This window comes from Haliotis rufescens, unplaced genomic scaffold (genome assembly GCF_023055435.1).
Source record: "Haliotis rufescens isolate VD_foot unplaced genomic scaffold, xgHalRufe1.0.p SCAF_15, whole genome shotgun sequence".
Classification (NCBI taxonomy): domain Eukaryota; kingdom Metazoa; phylum Mollusca; class Gastropoda; order Lepetellida; family Haliotidae; genus Haliotis; species Haliotis rufescens.
This window is the reverse complement of record NW_025963835.1, coordinates 317,671-338,354: the sequence shown is the minus strand read 5'-3', so window position 1 is coordinate 338,354 and position 20,684 is coordinate 317,671. Positions and strand designations below refer to the sequence as shown.

Sequence of the window (20,684 nt, the reverse complement as noted above, 5' to 3'; positions counted from 1 at the left end):
TAATTATAGTATAATCTTTGGTAATTATCCTAATTATCAGTACAGTTGCCTCTGGAATACAACAGCCTTACTCTTCTACCAAGGAGGCTCCACAAGAATAAAAGAAATTGAGTGTGGTACACAAGCCTGTGTTTTGAAGATAGAGTTACTTCCCTTTATGCTCCAGCAATTAGTGAGACTGGGGACAAGATGCCTGGAGTGGTAGTTTTACTACCACTGGCCCATTCAACCAGGACTAAAACGTCATCAAACGTAACCACACCTCTTGGTTGAGCAAGCTAACTTAACAAAGTATGCATAAATCAAAATCTACTTAAGTCTTTGAAAGACAAGTCAGGGCTGTAAACTGTAAATTATTGGGCAAAGACTTATAACATATTACTCCATTTCTGACCCTATAAGAATACTAAAATCAAATTTAACATAATAGATCTATAGGAAACAAATTTTTCTCTGGATTAAAAGTCTTGAGTGTTCTTACCTCTGAGCTTCTGTAAATCTAGGCAGCTGTTCTGCTGGCAAACTCTCACCCTGGAAACAATGGGAGACATCAATATCCTTATTGTCTTAAACCAAAACGTTAAGATACTTTCAATCATGACATGATTTCTCAAATCTATCATCTTAAAGGATTCGGTCATGTTCTAAGATGTGGAAACTAAGAGAGTGAGTGCATTAATGTTGCCTCACGTGGCAGTCCAGAAAATCGTCTGCCTGTAAATAGTCCAGTCTTGTTCAACACCACAAGTGACTGCATGAATGCCAAATGACACTGTCGTGGGGTACAATGAGAACAGTCACAACTAGGGCTGGGACGGGTAACTCGGGTACTCGGGTACTCGGGTCGATTGGGTCCTGAGTAGGACCCGGGTACCCACAGGACTACCCGGACCCGTGATTAGTCACGTGATATATATTGTTTAATGACAAAAATTAAAACTCTATGGTTACACTATAAGTCACTAATATTCCCATTTCTTTCTGACAATGCACCCATTCCTTCTTAATTTTATATGTTTGAATAAATTTAAAACTTCATGCATTAAACTTCAGTGTATGCATGAGCGGATCGTTTTACACGTGTATCTATATACATTTTGCCAGGGTTACGGTTAAACTTTTCCAAATCCGACAGTTTGTCCCTATCTCTAGATATCTACAGCGGGTAGGGTCGGGTAATAGGGTGATGGGTACCCAGGTAGAAAATTTGGACCCGTCCCAGCCCTAGTCACAACCTAATTGAATTCTAACCCAGAATCTACATTTCGGATGTAGATCCAGCAAATGTTTATGCCACAGTGTGCAATATTCCAGCAGTACCACTGCAGTCAGTAGCTAAACCTGTGTAGACCATGTACAGGAGCTGATAGTACAGCAATCCCCCTTGCAGCAGTAGAACATAACTTTAGTCCACTAGTGATAACATATAGCAAATCCCCTCAAAATGGCAAATTTCTACTAGTCCTTATGATACCTTAACTATTCGGCAGTTTGGTAAGGACTACAGGACTAGTGCCCATTTCTAATACTGCTTTGTTAGGGTGTGATAACATCTCACAGTCTCACAGCTAATACGACCAGCATGGGTACTGGGGTTGTACAGTGGAGCGTCTCACAGTCTCACAGCTAATACGACCAGCATGGTTAGTATTGGGTACTGGGGTTATACAGTGGAACATCTCACAGTCTCACAGCTAATACGACCAGCATGGGTACTGGGGTTGTACAGTGAAACGTCTCACAGTTTCACAGCTAATACGACCAGCATGGGTACTGGGGTTGTACAGTGAAACATCTCACAGTTTCACAGCTAATACCACCAGCATGTGTACTGGGGTTGTACAGTGAAACGTCTCACAGTCTCACTGCTAATACGACCAGCATGGGTACTGGGGTTGCACAGTGGACCTACCTGTTTACATGACACGGAGTCATTGAATGTGCTGAGGGCAGCTCCCCTGGCCTGGGCCAGTTCCATGATACATTCCACCAAGTCCAGGACAAAGCTCAACTTGGCCATGATCTCATTGTGTTGTTCCTGGAGAAATACACCATTGTTATTCAACTGATCAAAGACAGGACTATCCATTAAATAACCAAATCTATCACTGCCATAACGTCTATAATTTAAATGTGAAAAATTAATTGGTTTTAATTTTGCTTTGAGCAATATTCTAGCAAAAGGTGAGGTGAATTTGGGTTTAATGTCACGTTAAAGATTATTGCACTGATGTTGCATTGATATTGCACTTAAATAGGACTTAAGACGGTTTTATCATGCCGGCCCACTGAGACACCATGCCAGTCACGTATACTGACTCCAAGGGGTGGTCGGGTAGCCTAGTGGTAAAAGCGTTCTTTCGTCACGCCGAAGATCCGGGTTCAATTCCCGACATGGGTACAATGTGTGAAGCCCATTTCTGTGTCCCCCGCCGTGATATTGCTCGAATATTGCTAAAAGCGGCGTAAAACCAAACTCACTCACTCACTATACTGACTCCAAGCCGACAAGTTCTTTTTTTATCCCCTTAATGCCGAGCACTAGGCCCAGTAACAACAAGTACCATGTTTTAGTGTTGTTTGGTATGATGTAGCCAGGGGATCAAACAGCAACCATTCCTCTATACGGGCAAACACTCTATTCCCTGAAGGATGGAGGTGGTATATTCTAGCTTTAATACAGTGGAAGACACAAAGAATGGTCTTCACACACCGACACCAACTCGAGAAAAAATATGGGTCTTCCTCCACCATGAGTTACATTGACCCAAGCTGCCACTGTAACCACAGGTCCAAAGTAGGAATCTTAATTCCTCTAATGCCAAAATATCTGTAGCAATTATCTCCCATCAGTAATATTACCTCCCTTAGTTCACATTAATTTCTAATGGGTTAGTCGTGTGGCCTGTATTTCAGCCATACTGTGACGAAAGCATTAAATCAAACAAATGACCGCAAAACTACCAGGTATCACAGATTTATGTCACTAAGCATTAAAATCTTCAGCTAGACAAGAAAAAAAATAGAATGTTTTTCTAACAAAAATATAATTTATACTTCTCCTGACTCTAATTTGCTTATCCTTCTTATTACCGAAAGGCTCGCTGACTTGGTTGATGCATGTCATCGATCCCAAATGCGTGGATCGATGCTCATGATATTAATCACCGTATTGTCTGGTCCAGACTCGATTATTTACAGACCGCCGTCATATAGCTGGAATATTGCTGAGTGCGGCGTTAAACAACAAACCAACAACAACAACAACTATTACCGAAAGGTTGTGGCTAATTCCTGTGTTGTATTCCCGGACAACATAAAACATCTCTCACCAAATGCAAATTAATATCAGTCAGGAAAAGTTAAAATTAATATTTTACAGAAAGAAATACCAATGAAATTATGTTTCATGGCAATGGAGCTTCACATTGCAAGGACATAATTTACATAATTTCCTTACATCCATCAAGGTTTCCTCTGACAGCTCCGGAGCAACAAATGTGATTGGTCCTTCCATATTAGGCGGTGACTGGGCGTACAAGCCAGATGCTGGTGGGGATGTCTCCATATTGTAGTTGCTGCTTCTCCGGAAGTAGGAGGAGGATCGCTCCCTCTCCATGGAGCCTGTCTTGTCACTGCCCCCTGAGTTGAGACGCTCCCGGCTCCCTGTCCTCCCACTGTAGGTGATCATCTGACCCGCTCCTGACACACAATAGAACATAGTTCTAGGTATGTTATCTGTAAACCGCAGTCAGAAATTGTAGTATCAATATACTACATGGATTCCACCAAGCACTCCACTCCACTCCACTCCACTCCACTCCACTCCCCTACACTCCACTCCACTCCTCTACACACCACACCACACCACACCACACCACACCACACCACACCACACCACACCACACCACACCACACCACACCACACCACACCACACCACACCACACCACACCACACCACACCACACCACACACCTAGGTACTAGCATCCATACCAACATTACATTTACATACGGTGAATAATAAAAAACGGCAAAAAAATACATATTTATTTTTACACTATGAACCGTAAACAACTCTTATCATTGCAATGTGCGAGGCGAGGCGAGGATCGTGAGATTGGCCGAGCACACTGTTGTGTTGTTCATCCCCTACGACTCCGCCTCGGCTCATTGTCTATAACGCTCAATTATTTGGACCCCATTGGTAGCGTTATAGCGAGGGACCAGTGTAGTAACAAAGCTGAATTCCATGTCAACACTATCTTCACTTCTAGGTACGCATGACACAGCCACTTGCACTTGATAAGCTGATAGAAGCTCTCAGTATGCTCTTTTTTGAATGTTTCAGATATATACTACTTAAAAGAAGTCGAAGAACAAAAGGTCTTTCCTATTACTACAGCTAATCTGATATGGCAGGACGGATTAACTGCAGTAAATTTGAAAGAATTGGGTGTCAAGGCAGGACTGATTAACTATAGCAAGCATATATCTAGTTACAGTGAAACCCTGTCAATCCGAACAACAAACAGCATTTGGATTGAAATCGTCCAGATTAACACATTTCCGGATTAACAAATCCCTGTGACGGAGTAATGTCGCTTTGTACACTTGCATGTATAACAGTAAGTACAAGGAAGGTGGGTTCCTGGATCAACAGGTCGGCACGAATCACATTTCCCTGTATGAGCACCCTATACTTACTGGGTCTGGGTCTGGCTAACCTATGGTTGGTAACAAGAGCAACCATCAGCTCCCACAAGTATGGCTGACACACAGGGCCAGAGGCGTCTCTAGGATTCCAACCTAAGTACCCTTGGCAGACAAGTTGGGGGGATAATTGAGATTTTGATTTTTGGTAATGTTCTTATTTTTGTAAATTCAGAGAAATTGAGAATTTCTTAATTTCAAATTGAGAATTTTCCCTGTCATTTGCTGCAAACTTGGGACTGAATATCTCCTTTGAACAGATTTATACTACTCAAAAGAAGTTAAGGAACACATTTTTTTCATATGACAAGTTAATCTGTCATGGCATGGCAGCGTAACTAGTCCTCAGCACAAATTGGGTGTTCTTTAACCTCTTTTGAGTAGTATATATAAATACCTGCAGTGTAATCACTCAATCTTCATGTTGTCATGTTACTTCAAAGGGGTCATTTAACCTATTCTGCCCCACAATCCCTGCTGGGTCAATGTGTGGCAGATTTCTTCATAAGAATCTAACACGAACATGTCCAGTTGACATACAACCATGTTAGAGGATCTTGAAACGCTGCACATCATTTCCCTGCCTGTACAGTCACAGAGAGAGTATAACAAGGCCTCACCTGTCTGTGTGCCGAATGCAGCCTTGAGCAGCTGCTGAGAGAGCAAGCTTGTTCCCCCTCGGGCCAGGGAGCAGGGGTCGGAATCGGACCGGGGGTACTCTAACCTGTTGGCTTCTGGAGAAGCTGCAACACAAGCACATATGATGTTTTGTCAGTCAGATAGCAGTAAACAGCTACCTGAAAACACAAACTGTTTATCAACACTATAAAATCATGGTATTAGTACTGTATCCAATCCATTAAATCGCATCTCATGAACAGTATAGTTGCTGGAGAACAGTTCTACCCAGGAATCCCCACAAGCTGTCAAGTGAGGTGCCAAGCCTCAGTCACAAGTCAATTGTGTGACTAGCATGTGTCAAGTAAGAGTGATGACATCCAGGATATCACACTAGACCTTCACTTTATCAGCTTGTCCCAGGTGCGAACAACATCAGTGGTTTATCCTTTCACACAAAAGAAATCCCCAGTGGATTTGAACAAAAGATAACTGGGAAATGTTGATGAAAGGAATCTGAGAAAGTTTCCACCATACAAAAATGTTCCTTCCTAACAAATGACATTTGAAATGTTATATAACCACACAAAAACAATTCCATCAGGGATAAACTTGTTCTTCAAACCCTGTATTTCATAAGTTTGCCTAAATTTACACACACAAGCCTGCTCTAATTACTTTGGGGTCTGGAAGCCTGAACTTGTCCCTTTCCATGTGTTCAGTATATATTACTCCTTACATATGGACTGTCATAACCTAGGTTTAGGCTAAAACAATAATAATAGTCTTAGAATTCATATGTTCCAGTTGACAGGATGTACTACTTGCAAATCTCTTTATATAACAGACAAGCATACTCCAGCTACATCAAATGGGGACTCAACACAGATGATTGGCGATCCTGGCAAATTTGATTCAAATCCATGTATCACTTTTTGTTTATCAGCTAGTTCAAATTATGTAATGTATTTCAATCAATAATTACCTCAGTTCATAATTACCCATATCACCTCAGTTAATAAATACCCCAAAATTACCTCAGTTCATGATTATCGTAATTACCTCAATTCATGATTTCCGTAATTACCTCAGTTAATGATTTCCGTAATTACCTCAGTACAGTATTTCCATAATTACCTGTTCATGATTATTTCCATAATTGCCTCAGTTCATGATTTCCGTAATTACCTTAGAACATGATTTCCGTTATTACCTTAGTTCATTATTTCCGTAATTGCCTCAGTTCATGATTTCTGCAGTTCATGATTTCCGTAATTGCCTCAGTTCATGATTACCCTGATTATCCCAGTGATTACCCTAATTATCCCAGTGATTACCCTAAATACACATAGACATTGTCACAGCATCATACAGGGAATTTATTACACTGTCTTGATCAAGAAAGAAAATGGTCCCCAGGCCACAGAGCACAACGGTAGTCCTCCTATAACACATACCTACAACATGATCCTTGAACACACCCTACGAAAACTTCATCAATTGCATCATCAGGGTCTAACTACATACCATTATTGGTGACAACTGTGTGATTCTATTTTCATTCAAATCTAATTATCAAAGCAAATCTCAAAAGACAAGAGTCCAAAGGTCTTCCTACAATCAGCATTGTGAGCAAGTTAAATTGACACATCACCCAATTACCTGCAATGGCAGCAATGCTTTCTGGGTATGTGTTTGGTCTGAACTTTCCAAACGGTGCATGAACTGGTTCAAGCGGCATCATCTCCGGACTGGGCACGAGGTTAAATGCAGCAAGTTTAGTCGGAGAGCCGAGGATTGTGGGTAAAGAGCCAGGACCTCCCCCGAACGGGAGGGGAGAAAACCTGGGTGAGGCAAGGCCTATGGAGAAGGAAGCATAGGGTTCTTGGACACAAGCATATTAACTCATCGTTCTGGATAGCTGTCAATAATCTTTCCATATTAAATAACTGAATATTGCTTATAATATATATTAAGGCATTGCTTTAGATGCCACTTCGAAGTTCTGTGAATTTACATTTAAATGGAGAGATTGTAGACATGCATAGGAAGAACAAGCAAGCTTAAACAAAAAGTTAACAATATCAAGCTGAAATTAATCAGAAAACAAGATGCCACTCAAATAAGTATTTTATAATTTGAAAAGTTTACAGACGTGTTACAAGTTTCACTGCATAGTAAAGTGTTCAAAATTAAGGGGGGTCCTGGGGTCATTGAGGTCCTCTGCTATTGCATGTGAATCTAGGCACCCCCTGAATCTTTAACTTTTAGCATTAGGGCTATGACAAGGAGCCCTTGATTTTCCTGTTAATTTTGAACACAGCATAACATTAAAAAGTTAAAAAACAGTGCTAATAGTTAATTTGCACATAAAATTATCTTATTACTTGGTTTTATTTCAACAGTATACAGTAAAACAAATCATATTTGAAAAAAATAATCTTTTGATCCATAGTCTAAAATAAATAAAGGAAATAGAAGGAGAAGGAAAGTGTTGTGGTTTCCTTGAATGATAAGAATGAGTATTTGTCTAACATTATTCGATTTTGACCTGTTTGTACGGTTTAATGTTACTGATGTTTCACAAGTTAAGTTCAAATTTCAGTTGACAGATACACAACCAAGTAATAAAATAGGAAAAACGCCTCATGTTAGTAAAAGTGGTGTTCTCACTAGCTTTTCTGTGGGGTGAGCCAGTAACACTAGGCGGGGTGTTGCCAGTCTTACTAGGGGGGGTGCTGTTCCTCTTCCACGACCCCGTACTGGGGGGAGTGCCGATGCTGAACTGGACTGAAAGGGGGCAAGCATAAGCATAAATAGAGGGTGAGACAAGGGAACAGCAAGCTCATTGGCTGATAAAATACTGATGAGTTAAATATACTCAGTTGGGGCTGATGATCAAGCAGAGCAATACTAACTCTGAATAACTAAACCCTGAGTAAGTGTGAAATGAACAAAAATATATATGCTCAGTTGGGGCTGGTGATGAAACAAAGTGTTAGTAACTCTGAATTATGAGACTATAAGTGACTGCAAAGTGAATGAACTTATATCGGCTTAGTTTAGGCACTGAACAATAACATCTAGGTTATTTGGACACAATTAAGAAGCTCTGAAATGGTTTCAGCTAGCTATTTCTTAAAATAACATGTTAACTATCACTGTATTATGGGATTAGGTCTTAGGAAGATTAGCGTCAAGCAAGCCAGTGATGCAAGATCGCTTGATTGGGGTTAGTGGTGTAATTGTGGATGTGTGTTTACTGATTATCAAACAACAAGGCAAAAGGGTAGGGATTAACTGACAAAGAAAGGACACAAAGCTAGCCTGGTTTCAGGACAATGTCTACCCATTGATATGAACTGGTCTATCAATACCATAATGGCTGCAGACAATGAGTGGTATCGAGTCAATAAGTAACAACCAGTAATAAATAAGACATGTGTGGACTATGACAACAGCTTTTTACTCATACCAATTCACAGGTCAGCCAAACTGCCTGAAGCATGGAAAAATACTGGCTTTGAAACAGCTGTTGTTTGTCTGTGTCATGCCTCAATTAACACCTTCACATTTAAGAATTTGAATGGGTTTATGGTAACTAAGTCAGGATATATCTACTTCCTGATGAGCATTAACAGTGTTCGAAATACCTGCCCGACCGTCCGAGATGGGTTGATTTCAACTCGGGCTGCCAGATTTTCAAATCGGTCGGGTTATATTTCATATGTGAAAATATTCTAAATATTTCCCGATGATAAGCATTAATTCACATGTAAAGATGAATGATAAAATGTACCCAAAAAGAAACCCTGTTAGCTTATCCTGAGAAACATATGATTAAAGTGGGCAGGCAGGTTTTGGTCAGGGCTGGCAAGTATTTCAGCTAGCCAGTCCTGTGGTCTGGCTGAAATTTTTGGGAGTTTCATACCCTGGCATTAAGTTGGAGTTAGTAAATAGGGTATAACACTGCTTTGAACAGTATTCCAGTTATATCACGGCATCATGAAGTTGGAAGAACATGATGAAAAAACCTTTCACGAAAAACAAATTGTGTATTGTTTGTAAGAACATCTCAGAGCTATTTCTTGCCCCTTCATCAGCAGGGAAGGATCATCTGATGAAGGAGCAAGAAAAAGCCCTGAAGCAGAGCTTTGTTGATTTTTTGTTTGTTGTTTAAGGCCACACTCAGCATGATTCCAGCTATATGTTGGCGGTCTGTAAATAATCGAGTCTTGACCAGACAATCCAGTGATTGATATCATGACCATCAATCTATACAACTGGGATACGATGACATGCATCAACCAAGTCAACAAGCCTGACCACCCGATCCCGTTAGTCGCCTCTTACAACAAGCACCGTCGCTTTTTTACGGAAAGCATGGATTGCTGAAGACCTATTCTACCCCGGATCTTCACGGGTACCTGAGACATAACTAACAGCTTCATGTCTTCATGGTCAATATATTATCTTGGATATCAGACCCATTTGACTTGATGCAGTTTTTTGTAATATACATCAAGTGTATTCATTAACATTTGACTATTTAGACAAACAGTGTGGCACATTCTAATTATCATAAACCGTGTCGGTCCATAGCTGTCAGTGTCACTCAATGCAGGCTTGAACATAACCTATCATGCTTATATGGCATGCATGGTGGCAAAAAAGACATGACTTCATTCATGCATGACTGAATATTTCTCCCCAAATACTGCTATCTATTTCAAAATCAACCCTTTCTAAAATACTACTGAAAATTCAAAACAGCTGAATGAGAAACCAATATTCAGGGTCACGTAGGACAATCAGAGAATATCATAAATCAGATTCCCCTGTATCAAGCTAGTTCAGGTTGACAGACAGACCAAAACGACAGGAATTGGAGCATATGATTCTTTCTTTCTTTCTACGTTGTTTAACACTGCGCTCAGCAATATTCCAGCTATATGACGACAGTCTGTAAATAATCTAGTCTGGATCAGACAATCCAGTGATTGATATCATGAGCATCGATCCACACAATTGGAATACGATGATGTGCATCAACCAAGTCAGCTAGCGTTTAATTAGTGTAGAATGTTCTGCTGCCAAGCATGGCTTAACTTGACTTCTAAAATTCCATTTTTGTCAACCACAAAAAGAAAGAAATTAAGAATTAAATGTTGTGTTGACGAGTTGTTCAAGTGAAATTGCTCATGTCGGAGAAGCCGAAGTATGAATTTGTTTATTTATTGTCCATGTACATAGAAACCTGGGTAGTGGACGAGAGACAGTGATGCATGAGTGATGATGGAAAGAACTACTAGCATCTCTACAAACTCCTTCAATTGAAAAACAAAAGGCTTAAAATGTTGAAAGGCAAAATAGAAAGAGGCACTATTGTTTTTGGTGTAAACTGAGCACCTACCACTCGGTGGAGACAGGGAGACAATGCCTGGTCCGGTGCACAGCTTTGTTTCCGAACTCTGCCGAGACAAGACAACCTCCTTCTCTACACATTCCTGAAATGTGACAGATACCAAATATTACAACACAAAATAATACTAAGGCTAAAAAATATAATAGGCACCATCCACATCTATAAAGTCTGCCACAAATTTTGTTTAAATCCTAATACTTAAAAACAATGCGATCCAATATAGCACACAGTTACCTCCCTTTACATGCACACTGCTTTACTGCACATCTTGTGTTGTCATGGACACAATAGAAGTTTGTATGCTTGTTTATGTAGGGACGCCCTTTCACAGGTTCATGGTACACAACTGTTTATTTGGTTACTTACTAGTTTGAACGAACCCCCTCAAAAAACCCTCGCCCGCCCACACTACATTTTCAAAAGTCTTTGTCTGAGAGCCAATTCCTTTATTTTTTAAGCCTAAGTGAGTAAGTTTTGGTTTTAGTGAGTGAGTGAGTATGGTTTTATGCCGCTTTTAGCAATATTCCAGCAATATCATGGCGGGGGACACCAGAAATGGGCTTCACACATTGTACCCATGTTGGGAATCGAACCCAGGTCTTCGGTTGGACGAGCGAAAGCTTTAACCACTTGACTATCAAACCTCCCCAGTTTTTGTTTTAAAGCTGCTTTATTGTCATGTTGAACAGTACATTGTCACCTAATCTTTGTCTTGAGAGTGGTTTGGAAGACACAACCCTAAAAATAGACAGCCAATCAAATTACACTGTTGTGTCATGAATTCACCAAAGAGACATATCACCTGTACTTTAGCATGAAGTCACAAATACAGCCAGAATGTGTGTGTAGCATCATGACTTCAAAATCAGTGTCTTAGTACTTAGGAAGACATCTTTTCAAGCTAAAAAAAATAAATCACTTATAACAGTCTTGTGATTCGTTTAAATATATGATGGGCTTGCTCGGATGAGACGTGACTTTGAATGTTAATCTATGTCAAACTCTCGTTCAGAAGATCCATTTTGATTGGTTGTTGTTTGACCGAGAGAAAGATCTACTTTGCCCCTGAATTCCCCTTAATACTGACAGGCACAGTTTCTGCAAACAACTTTTGAGTCTACTCGCCCGAACATGGCTCTTAGCATCATCATTTTCAGTTGAGCTTAGTGTTATCATATGGACCATTATCAGAAGATTTTACTAGGTCTAACAGAATTTTACATGACTAGGGCTTCAGACTAGAGGCTAAAGTGGCAGACTGTAGTCACAAACGCACATTTAACATCAAAATGGAGAAAAATACAGGAATAATGAACAAAAATACAAGGCAAACCCACACAGTCACTCATTCACATGAGACGCCTGCTTGGCAGTCATTGGACACCTGATCCTAATTCTTAATTGTTTGGCAGGCCAAGGACTGGGAGCTATTTAAACTTTAAATCCCCAAAGTGGACTGAATCAATAAAACCTTCCTCGATTACATGATTCATTAGCCATGGTTCTCCCGTGTGGTTTCCCCAAAACATCAACCTCTGCATCATTCCAGTTATAGTTTCAGGATGGGATGAATTCATTCAGTAGCCGAATCCCAACAAACAACACTTGCTCAGAGAACGCGGTCTAAAGAGTATGAACACTGCAGATGTCTGCTATCTTTGTCACTATCTTGTTAAAATAGTCAGTTTTAGGGATTCCATATTCGCCGTAATAAGTGCCAAAAAATGACAAGGGGGAGCGCTTAATTGTTAAATTTGTTTTCAGAAATCGAAGGGTTGTGAATAACACATCAAAGAAACAAAAACTTTTTGAGAAGTTACTTGGCAATTATAGACTGTTTCTGCACCACGGTTTTCTGTAAACAAACTGTAATATACACAAGAAAACATAGATTGTGCACATTTCCCGCCTTAGTAGGAGAAGAGAAAGATCACTTACAGATTGGTCTAGAGTTGATCAGTGGGCGCTTGTTGTAGCATGGTGCTTTCTACACCATTTACGGACCATATAACAGTGAGGTAGAACATGAGTTTGGTTAAATGCTGTTTTCCAGTCATGTCATGGTATATATGGAGTGGGAGGAAAGCCAAAAATGATGCAGTTCTTAGACGTTTACCATCTTGGTAAAACCCACTTAGGGTTCTGACACAGCATGAAACATAATCTGGTCCAACAAGGCTTCAAACCCCCCAATTTCTGGTTAGCCTAAGGGATGCAACTCTGCACAGCAATTGTGGCATCTTAACATCTAGGCCACCCAGGCTGAAATTATGAATTTACTGTAGGAGTAAAGCACACGACACATGTTGATGTTCACCATTTTGCCAAGCTCATGATTTTACCTCCATATCCCCGACTGAACTACTTTCAGACCAGGAAGTGTGTGATACGTCTACCAAAACAATGACAATCTTTTTGCTACCTGTTTCATTTCTGCTGACGATGGCACCCTCCGAGCAAGGGGACTAGTGGGCGATGTCTGCTGCATCTTCTGGTATGCACGTGCCTGTGTGGGGACGGGGATGGGGTTGGAGGAGGGTGGGGACGGTGGGCTGTTGACTGGCAAGGTACTGGGTCGACTAGGACTGGTCTGTGCCTCCTTCTTGTATGTGGCTGTGCCAACCTGGGCATGGACAGCTACTGTTTTCATAGAGGGAGGGGCGTCACTGAAACAAACACAAACATCAATCAATATGCACATTAATAAACATCTGCCTTGAAGAAATGAAAGAGTGGCTTTTACACATTGTACAGTTTGCGAAACCTCATAATGAGCAATGCTGAAATCACTATGATATTCTACTGAATATATAATCTTCGACTTCTGTTATAACTGATTTCAAGAGACAGTGAATTGTTTTATACAATGTAAAGAGTGTTAAAACTGGTATAGCTACTTATAAACAGACAAGTGAAGTTAAAAAAGTATGATCAGTCCTGCTGATTGTTAGCGATTGCTGCTTCATGTTCAAAGTAATGGAGAAAGTACAAAGAACTGTTGATTCCGGAAGTTGAATCAACAAGCCTCAAGACCACTTAGGCTTACGAAATCTACAGGTTCGAGTGATTTCTTTAACCATGTTATGGTTCATACATAACCCCTTTACAATGTACAATGGTGAGGTGAAATGGGGTTTAACGTCGCATCCAAGATTATTGCACTTACATAGCGACGTGCATGTACGTGTGTGTGTTTGTGTGACTGCTTGTACTAGTCTGCACTGATGCCGATTTAAAGTGCTAGCTCACTCAGATACCATGCTGCAGTTTAACATGAATACCCCACTCAGACACAGTATACTGACTCCGAGCCGACCAGTCCTTGTTTTAGCCCCTTAATGCCGAGCGCCAGACAGGGTAACAACAAGTACCATCTTTTAACATCGTTTAGTATGATGCAGCCGGGGATCAGCCAGGCAGACACTCTACCATTAGACCACAGAGGCGGTCTCAATGTACAATGGCCTATAGTTGTGTCAGTTTCACTTGTTAACATGCAAGATGACAAACAGGGCCCTGGAGACGGCCCCAGAATACCCACAGGTGATGAAGCTTACCCTAGAGTGTCCATATCCTCTTCCGAAGCAATAGGGGCAGCACTCACAGGGACATCTGCGAATCAAAGGAAGTACACGGAAATGTGAGACTTGATTACCACCGATGTAATCACTACCAAATAACATCATTGAAAGGGGAGTGGGTGAGTGAGTTTGGTTTTACGCCGCTTTTAGCAATATTCCAGCAATATCACGGCAGGGGACACCAGAAATGGGCTTCACACATTGTACCCATGTCGGGAATCGAACCCAGGTCTTCGGCGTGACGAGTGAAAGCTTTAACCACTAGGCTACCCGACTACCCGCATTCAAAGGGGAATTCATTCATCTTTCTTATCTAGCATTGTCGTGGAATCTACTTTGTTCTATATTATCCAGAATTGTTTTGCAAATATCACAATCCAAATAAAGACTTAACTATTTCATAGTTTCAGGGATGAGAATGGATATTTTCCTTTTCAGCAGAAACTTCTTTTCAATGGTGCATGGTCCATAATTTGGGGGTGTTTATGGGGGATCAGGGGGAAGCCATCAGATTGTAACAAATTTGTGGTCCCTATAATTCGCGGATCGACTGAAGATTCTCACCCTTGTATTTTGTTTCAATTCAAACAACACATAACTTGACTAATACTTACCAATATGATCGCCTTCAGGGACCAACACGAAGTCCTGAGGAAATAAAAAACATAACAGTTCAATAAATATTAACAGTAAAACATTTTCATAAATATAACTTGACACTTAACTCTTTCAACACCAGTCAACCAGAAGTGTTTACTGCTGGGACACCGAGTTCCCAGAGGCTCTTGTGTGATAGATGAAGTCAACATTTATCAAAGAAAATACCTGCTTGTAAAATATATTTGCTACTACATGTTATACACCATTTGAAAGGTCTGATCCTATGGTTTATAAATATGAAAGTTATGTTTTTCACATTATTTAAAATAATGCATTTACAACTTAATTAAATTCGTTGTAAATAAAAAATGTACGCTAACACGTTGTTAACATCCAGATTAAGGACCAAGGAAGCGAAAACTTGACGATTTTCGGCAAATATATGATTTCATAATATCCACGTACCTATTTCTATTTTATTTCATTGTTTACGTTATTGGAAAATCATTTTAAAAAGAATTATAAATAGTCTCTGTCATCACCCTTTTCCCGATAACAGCGACTGTCCGCTCAGTAAAATGAAGAAATACCCCCGTTTTCGAGGTTTCGTATGAATAACACGTTCGTTGAAGAATGGCATATGACACATCGCTGGAAAGCTTATTGCTTCATCTACACGCTCGTAACATCGACTGGTTTTTTTCCGTAGTTATAACAAGCGATTTCATTGGATTAAAATTGGTTTCTAATGACGCTTTCTTGCTGAAATCTGCTACAAGTTTCGTGATTGGTCAATTTTGAGCACGTGACCTAAGGCAGCCAATCAAATTACAGCTGTGATACCAAGCTCGTGTTCGATAAATTACAGAAGTTTGCGAAAGAATATTGTTAAATCGTGTTATTCTGAACGTTTTGAGCAGGAAATCACGATATATATTAAAAATATGGAACTTCGTGAATGTATCGTGCTAGGTTACGAGCTGAGACAAAGATTTTTCATGCATATATTTTTGCATTAAACATCGTGTCCGAGCCGAGAATTCAAGGCGACGAAAGCCGAGATGTCATTTGACTTACATTACACGCGATTGCACGAAAAGATGAAAATAATAACTTAGATGTAAGTTTGATTACTTTTAGATATATTTTTGTTGATTTTATATATTACTTTGTATAATATATTTAAAGATTTGTTTAAAACGTCTTTATTTTCCTCTTTGACGTGTTCGATGTGGACCCGTTGTCGAAATGTGTGTTCCGAGAATTTTATTTTCAATAACATTGCGGGAAATGGTGAATAATTTTTTAATTTAACGATAAAAAATGTTAAATTGAAATGGAATATGTATTTCAGACATTGTGAAATGTGATAGATTTAATAAATGAATGATATTACAGGTAGGTCCATAAAAATATAGTACTATTTTGACGTGACTACGGCTTGGCCGGATAACCGGCCTGCGGTGTCTGGGGACTCGATGCTTCTTGGCCGGATAACCGGCCTACGGTGTTGAAAGAGTTAATCAAACATTTAGAATGGGCATACTGGGAACTGAATCACAAGGACATGATCGATGAAAATGTGGACTAAATGTACATCAGGATTGTAAGTTTTTAACCAAGCAGCTGAAGACTTGCCTCTGTAGGACTCTTGCGGACATCCATCTCCTCCTTGTCTACCTTCAGGAAGCCAGCATCGTCTGGCGGGGATGGCTGGGGAAGGACATCGGGTTTCACGGCACTATGAGACTGAAAGAAGAAGATCATACGTCTATAGTAGATAAACATTTTGTGCTCCTTGAGTTGAAAGTTGTATACTCCCCAGGGAGCGGTGAATGGCATTTGAGAGAACACTGATACATTAACCGTGATGATAATGATTTAATAATTATTATTAATACTACTACCACTACCACTACTATTGAGTAAACTGATACCCGAACCGAACCCACAATCATAGGTTTCTGGGGTGTCGAAAGGACACAGCTCTGCACAGCGAATCGCGGCGCCTTAGACAACTGGGCCAACCGTGCCCCCCAAAAATGCGGTAGTAACATCATGGTCAAGTTGGCCCTGTTTTATAAGAGGTCCAGCTATTTATGGTAAATTTGCTTGAATCAGAATAGTCATGTTGTCGTAAATGATGTTTTTATTCTGACAAAATGTATCATAGTTAAAGAAATTAACGTGTCTCTCCATGATGACATGGATTTAAAACTGTGACTACCTACCAGTCAGTTGAAAAAAAATAGTTTCGTCCTGACAAAGTAAGATACTCTGAAATGACTCACATGTGGGGGTGTGTATTCCATGTGGGCTGCTGGGGGCGTGGCGGAGGTGGCATGTTTGGGTGTCGACCCCTCCGAGGAGAAGCTAGCACTCCGGTGGGGAACTGGCACTGGGGCAGCTGAAGTCACACATTGACACATATAACAAGCAATATACTACTCACCTGCAACTAGCTCTTAAAGGCATACTTTGGATGGGGCAATCTATTATTTTTGATAGATTGCCTACATTAGCATATTTGAACTGTTCTGGTGAGAGCAATCTTCACCAAATGATCACAGGTGTCTTATATAATTTTAATGGATTCAGTATTCCTTTCCTTGAAGAAAGGAGAAGAAATTCAACAAGGGAGATCAATACATGCCACAGTTTTTTTAACACAAAACAAACACTTACACTTGCTTGTTGGCTTCGGGGCAGATCGCTGGAGGAATGCATGCCTGAAGAAATTTTCTGGAAGAGACAAGAATAACTTGTATCAGAATATGTCCTTTCACTTTCTAGAAATGATACAATACCGTATTCGACGTAATAAGCGCCCAGGGTGCTCTCAAAATTAGAAAATTTGTGGTTTATGCTGACAGCCTGAAATGTTTTATACAACAGATATAATTTTCCAGAATTTAATTGCCCATAATAAGGGTGCATATTATACACGAGTGTGGATTATATGCGAATAAATAATTCTTGTGTACATTGATCAATCGGTGCTAATTGGGATTGTTCACTTCCCCATATATTAGCAAATATCGCTGTGGGCACTTATTACGTCGAATACAGTAATCTAAATTTCCCTGAATTTTCCTACACCATTTGCACAGATCTAGTGACTCATAAATATCTAAAAATTATCTGGATAATTAAATTACTGTCAATGATGACAAAAACAAATAAGACACTGAGACAACAGGAAAGGTTTTTTTTCCAGATCACATGAAACACAGGAGACTTACTATGGTTAGTGTGTAAGAAAACCTTACCAAACTCTATCCTGTCTTTGGAATTTCTTTTCAGCAGTTTCAAGAGCAGGTCTCGGAGTTCAGGAGATGTCCCACTTGGTATACTAGAAGACAACAACACATGATCACATGACTACCTGTATGCAGGAAGGAGGAGCTATGATAAGAACCCTTTTGAGCTCACTGAAAAGGTAGCAGAAAACTTGGTATGTAAATTATGTTCAAATGTCTGAAAACTAGCCTTTTGTCTTTCCAACACATGCAAGTTGTGGACATGACTGGGGCGGTCGGGTAGCCTAGTGGTTAAAGCGTTCACTCGTCACGCCGAAGACCAGGGTTTGAATCCCAACATGGATACAATGTGTGAAGCCCATTTCTGGTGACCCTTCTGTGATATTGCTGGAATATTGCTTAAAGCGAAGTAAGTCCTTTATTATCTAAAGGCTACTGTAGCCACGTAGCTGGAATACTGCTGACTGAAGTCTAAAATATTCCCTGAGTTACAAGATTTGAGGGGAGGTGAAATGGGCTAAATATCTTGTTTCTTAGCAACATGGTGGCTGTGGCTGCTTGTACTAGTCCTGACTAATGTCACATTTATAGTGCTAGCTCAGTGAGATACCATGCCGCAGTTTAACATGGATATTCCACTCAGACACAGTATACTGACTCCGAGCCGACCAGTCCTTGTTTTAGCCCCTTAATGCTGAGCAGGAATACAACAAGTACAATCTTTTAATGTCCTTGGGTATGACACAGCCAGGGATCGAACCACCAACTTCCTGCTCTACAGGGCAGATGTTCTATCCACTACAGTGAGTGAGTGAGTGAGTGAGTGAGTGAGTGAGTGAGTGAGTAATGAGATTTTACACCGTTTTTAGCAATATTCCAGCAATATCACGACAGGGGACACCAGAAATGGGCTTCACACATTGTACCCATGTCAGGAATCGAACCCGGGTCTTTGGCGTGACGAGCGAACGCTTTAACCACTATGCCACCTGACCGCCCCTATCCACTACAGCATGGAGGTGGTCCCACTAAACATCACAAATACCTACTTGGGCATGAGGTCGCTGTGTTTCTCGTAGAACTGCTTGAGCTGCTGTGGAGTTTGTGCCTGGAAGGGAGCTTTGCCTGTGAGACACTGGAAGACGATGGTGCCGATGCTCCACAGGTCAGCCTTGGCGTCGTACTGGAGCGACATGATCACCTCCGGCGCCTGCAACAGCCAAGTCAAGGTCATATGCTCTCAGTGACAGCTTTTCAGTAATCTTGGCTTTTTCACCATCCATGGATAATTGAAAAATGAGTATTCATACATGTATTTTTTTGTGTAACAACGATACCCTGAGAGCGAATGAGTTGGGTTTAACACAGCTTTTAACAGTATTCCAATTATATATCAGTGAGTCAGTTTAAAATAGCAGGAAAACCCCAAGTGATTATAAGTTTGAGATGAATCCACTGAATAGTTTAAGAGAAATCGCTCGGACAACGTTTTTGGACGGACGGACGGAACCTTAGTATAACTATATACCCCCGACCTAAAAGGTCGCGTGTATAATAAATAAACAAAACCACCAAATGCTATTACTGTGTGTACATACCATGTACATAGGAGACCCACACAGTGTTGCTGCCATCACACCATCTTGCAGGAAGCGAGCAAAGCCGAAGTCAGCTGAAACAGTAAACAACATATACATTATGTGTTCAATACAAATGAAGTCATTCCCGTCATTAATGTTAAATATGGACTGGACAGACCCCCAGATGCCTGGACTCACTACCAGAAACCAGGACATAAGTTAACTCTCATAAAACTCTAATAAATAATAATGTTTCTTTGGTACAATGTTCTCAAAAGTGAGGAGAGACAATGGACACTTTAAAAAATAAATCTACGTAAAAACAAAAGAAATGCAATAAGAGCACTTTTTCCCCCACCAAGTTTACCAAGAAACACAACTGGGGTCTCACTAGACTTGGTTCTTTATTACGATGCCAATTGTCAAGCATTGTATTTTATTGATCATCATACAACGCGGACCATTTGAAAAATATTTTTTATTGCCAAAACAATGATTTAAAGTGATGCATCAATGCCCAAGAAACATTTCATGACTTTTTAAGCCTAAATATCCAAACAAGCACACTTGGTCCTTTACAACTATAGGCTAGCAGAAGCCAACCATTTACTACCCTTGTAGAATGGCAAAATGTATCAGCATAGCTCTACAGCATATGTCAGCTTATTTTGTTTGGTAAGAAAGTTGAATCAGATCACAGACACTGACTAACTAGTGACTACTACCGTATTCAACGCAATAAGCGCCCAGGGCGCCCTCAAAATTAGAAAGAGGGGGCTCTTATAAGAATATTATTTTGGTGGAAAAAACAGAGTTGAAAGATAAATATTGTGGTTTATGCTGACAGCCTGAAATGTTTATATACGACAGATATATTTTTCCAGAATTTCATTGCCCATAATTAAGGG

The 20,684-nt window shown here is 40.3% G+C and overlaps 1 protein-coding gene across 4 annotated transcripts in view; it reads right to left on the bottom strand.

Annotated features, from left to right (window-relative positions):
• The window catches only part of LOC124142104 (serine/threonine-protein kinase unc-51-like), a 61,498-nt gene that overhangs the window by 12,810 nt on the left and 28,004 nt on the right, over positions 1 to 20,684 (bottom strand). The window contains exons 8-23 of one of the 4 annotated variants that reach the window (XM_046510386.2): positions 19,795 to 19,868; positions 19,246 to 19,406; positions 18,206 to 18,288; positions 17,622 to 17,678; positions 17,228 to 17,343; positions 16,575 to 16,685; positions 14,951 to 14,984; positions 14,313 to 14,367; positions 13,178 to 13,421; positions 10,744 to 10,837; positions 8,004 to 8,120; positions 6,993 to 7,190; positions 5,333 to 5,455; positions 3,461 to 3,702; positions 1,913 to 2,038; positions 482 to 531 (exon numbers count right to left, since the gene is read on the bottom strand). In XM_046510386.2, the coding sequence (XP_046366342.1) occupies positions 482 to 531; positions 1,913 to 2,038; positions 3,461 to 3,702; positions 5,333 to 5,455; positions 6,993 to 7,190; positions 8,004 to 8,120; positions 10,744 to 10,837; positions 13,178 to 13,421; positions 14,313 to 14,367; positions 14,951 to 14,984; positions 16,575 to 16,685; positions 17,228 to 17,343; positions 17,622 to 17,678; positions 18,206 to 18,288; positions 19,246 to 19,406; positions 19,795 to 19,868 (1,885 nt within the window). The remainder of the gene's footprint in view (positions 1 to 481; positions 532 to 1,912; positions 2,039 to 3,460; positions 3,703 to 5,332; positions 5,456 to 6,992; positions 7,191 to 8,003; positions 8,121 to 10,743; positions 10,838 to 13,177; positions 13,422 to 14,312; positions 14,368 to 14,950; positions 14,985 to 16,574; positions 16,686 to 17,227; positions 17,344 to 17,621; positions 17,679 to 18,205; positions 18,289 to 19,245; positions 19,407 to 19,794; positions 19,869 to 20,684) is intronic. The other 3 variants (XM_046510388.2, XM_046510389.2, XM_046510390.2) reach the window with 3 other exon arrangements.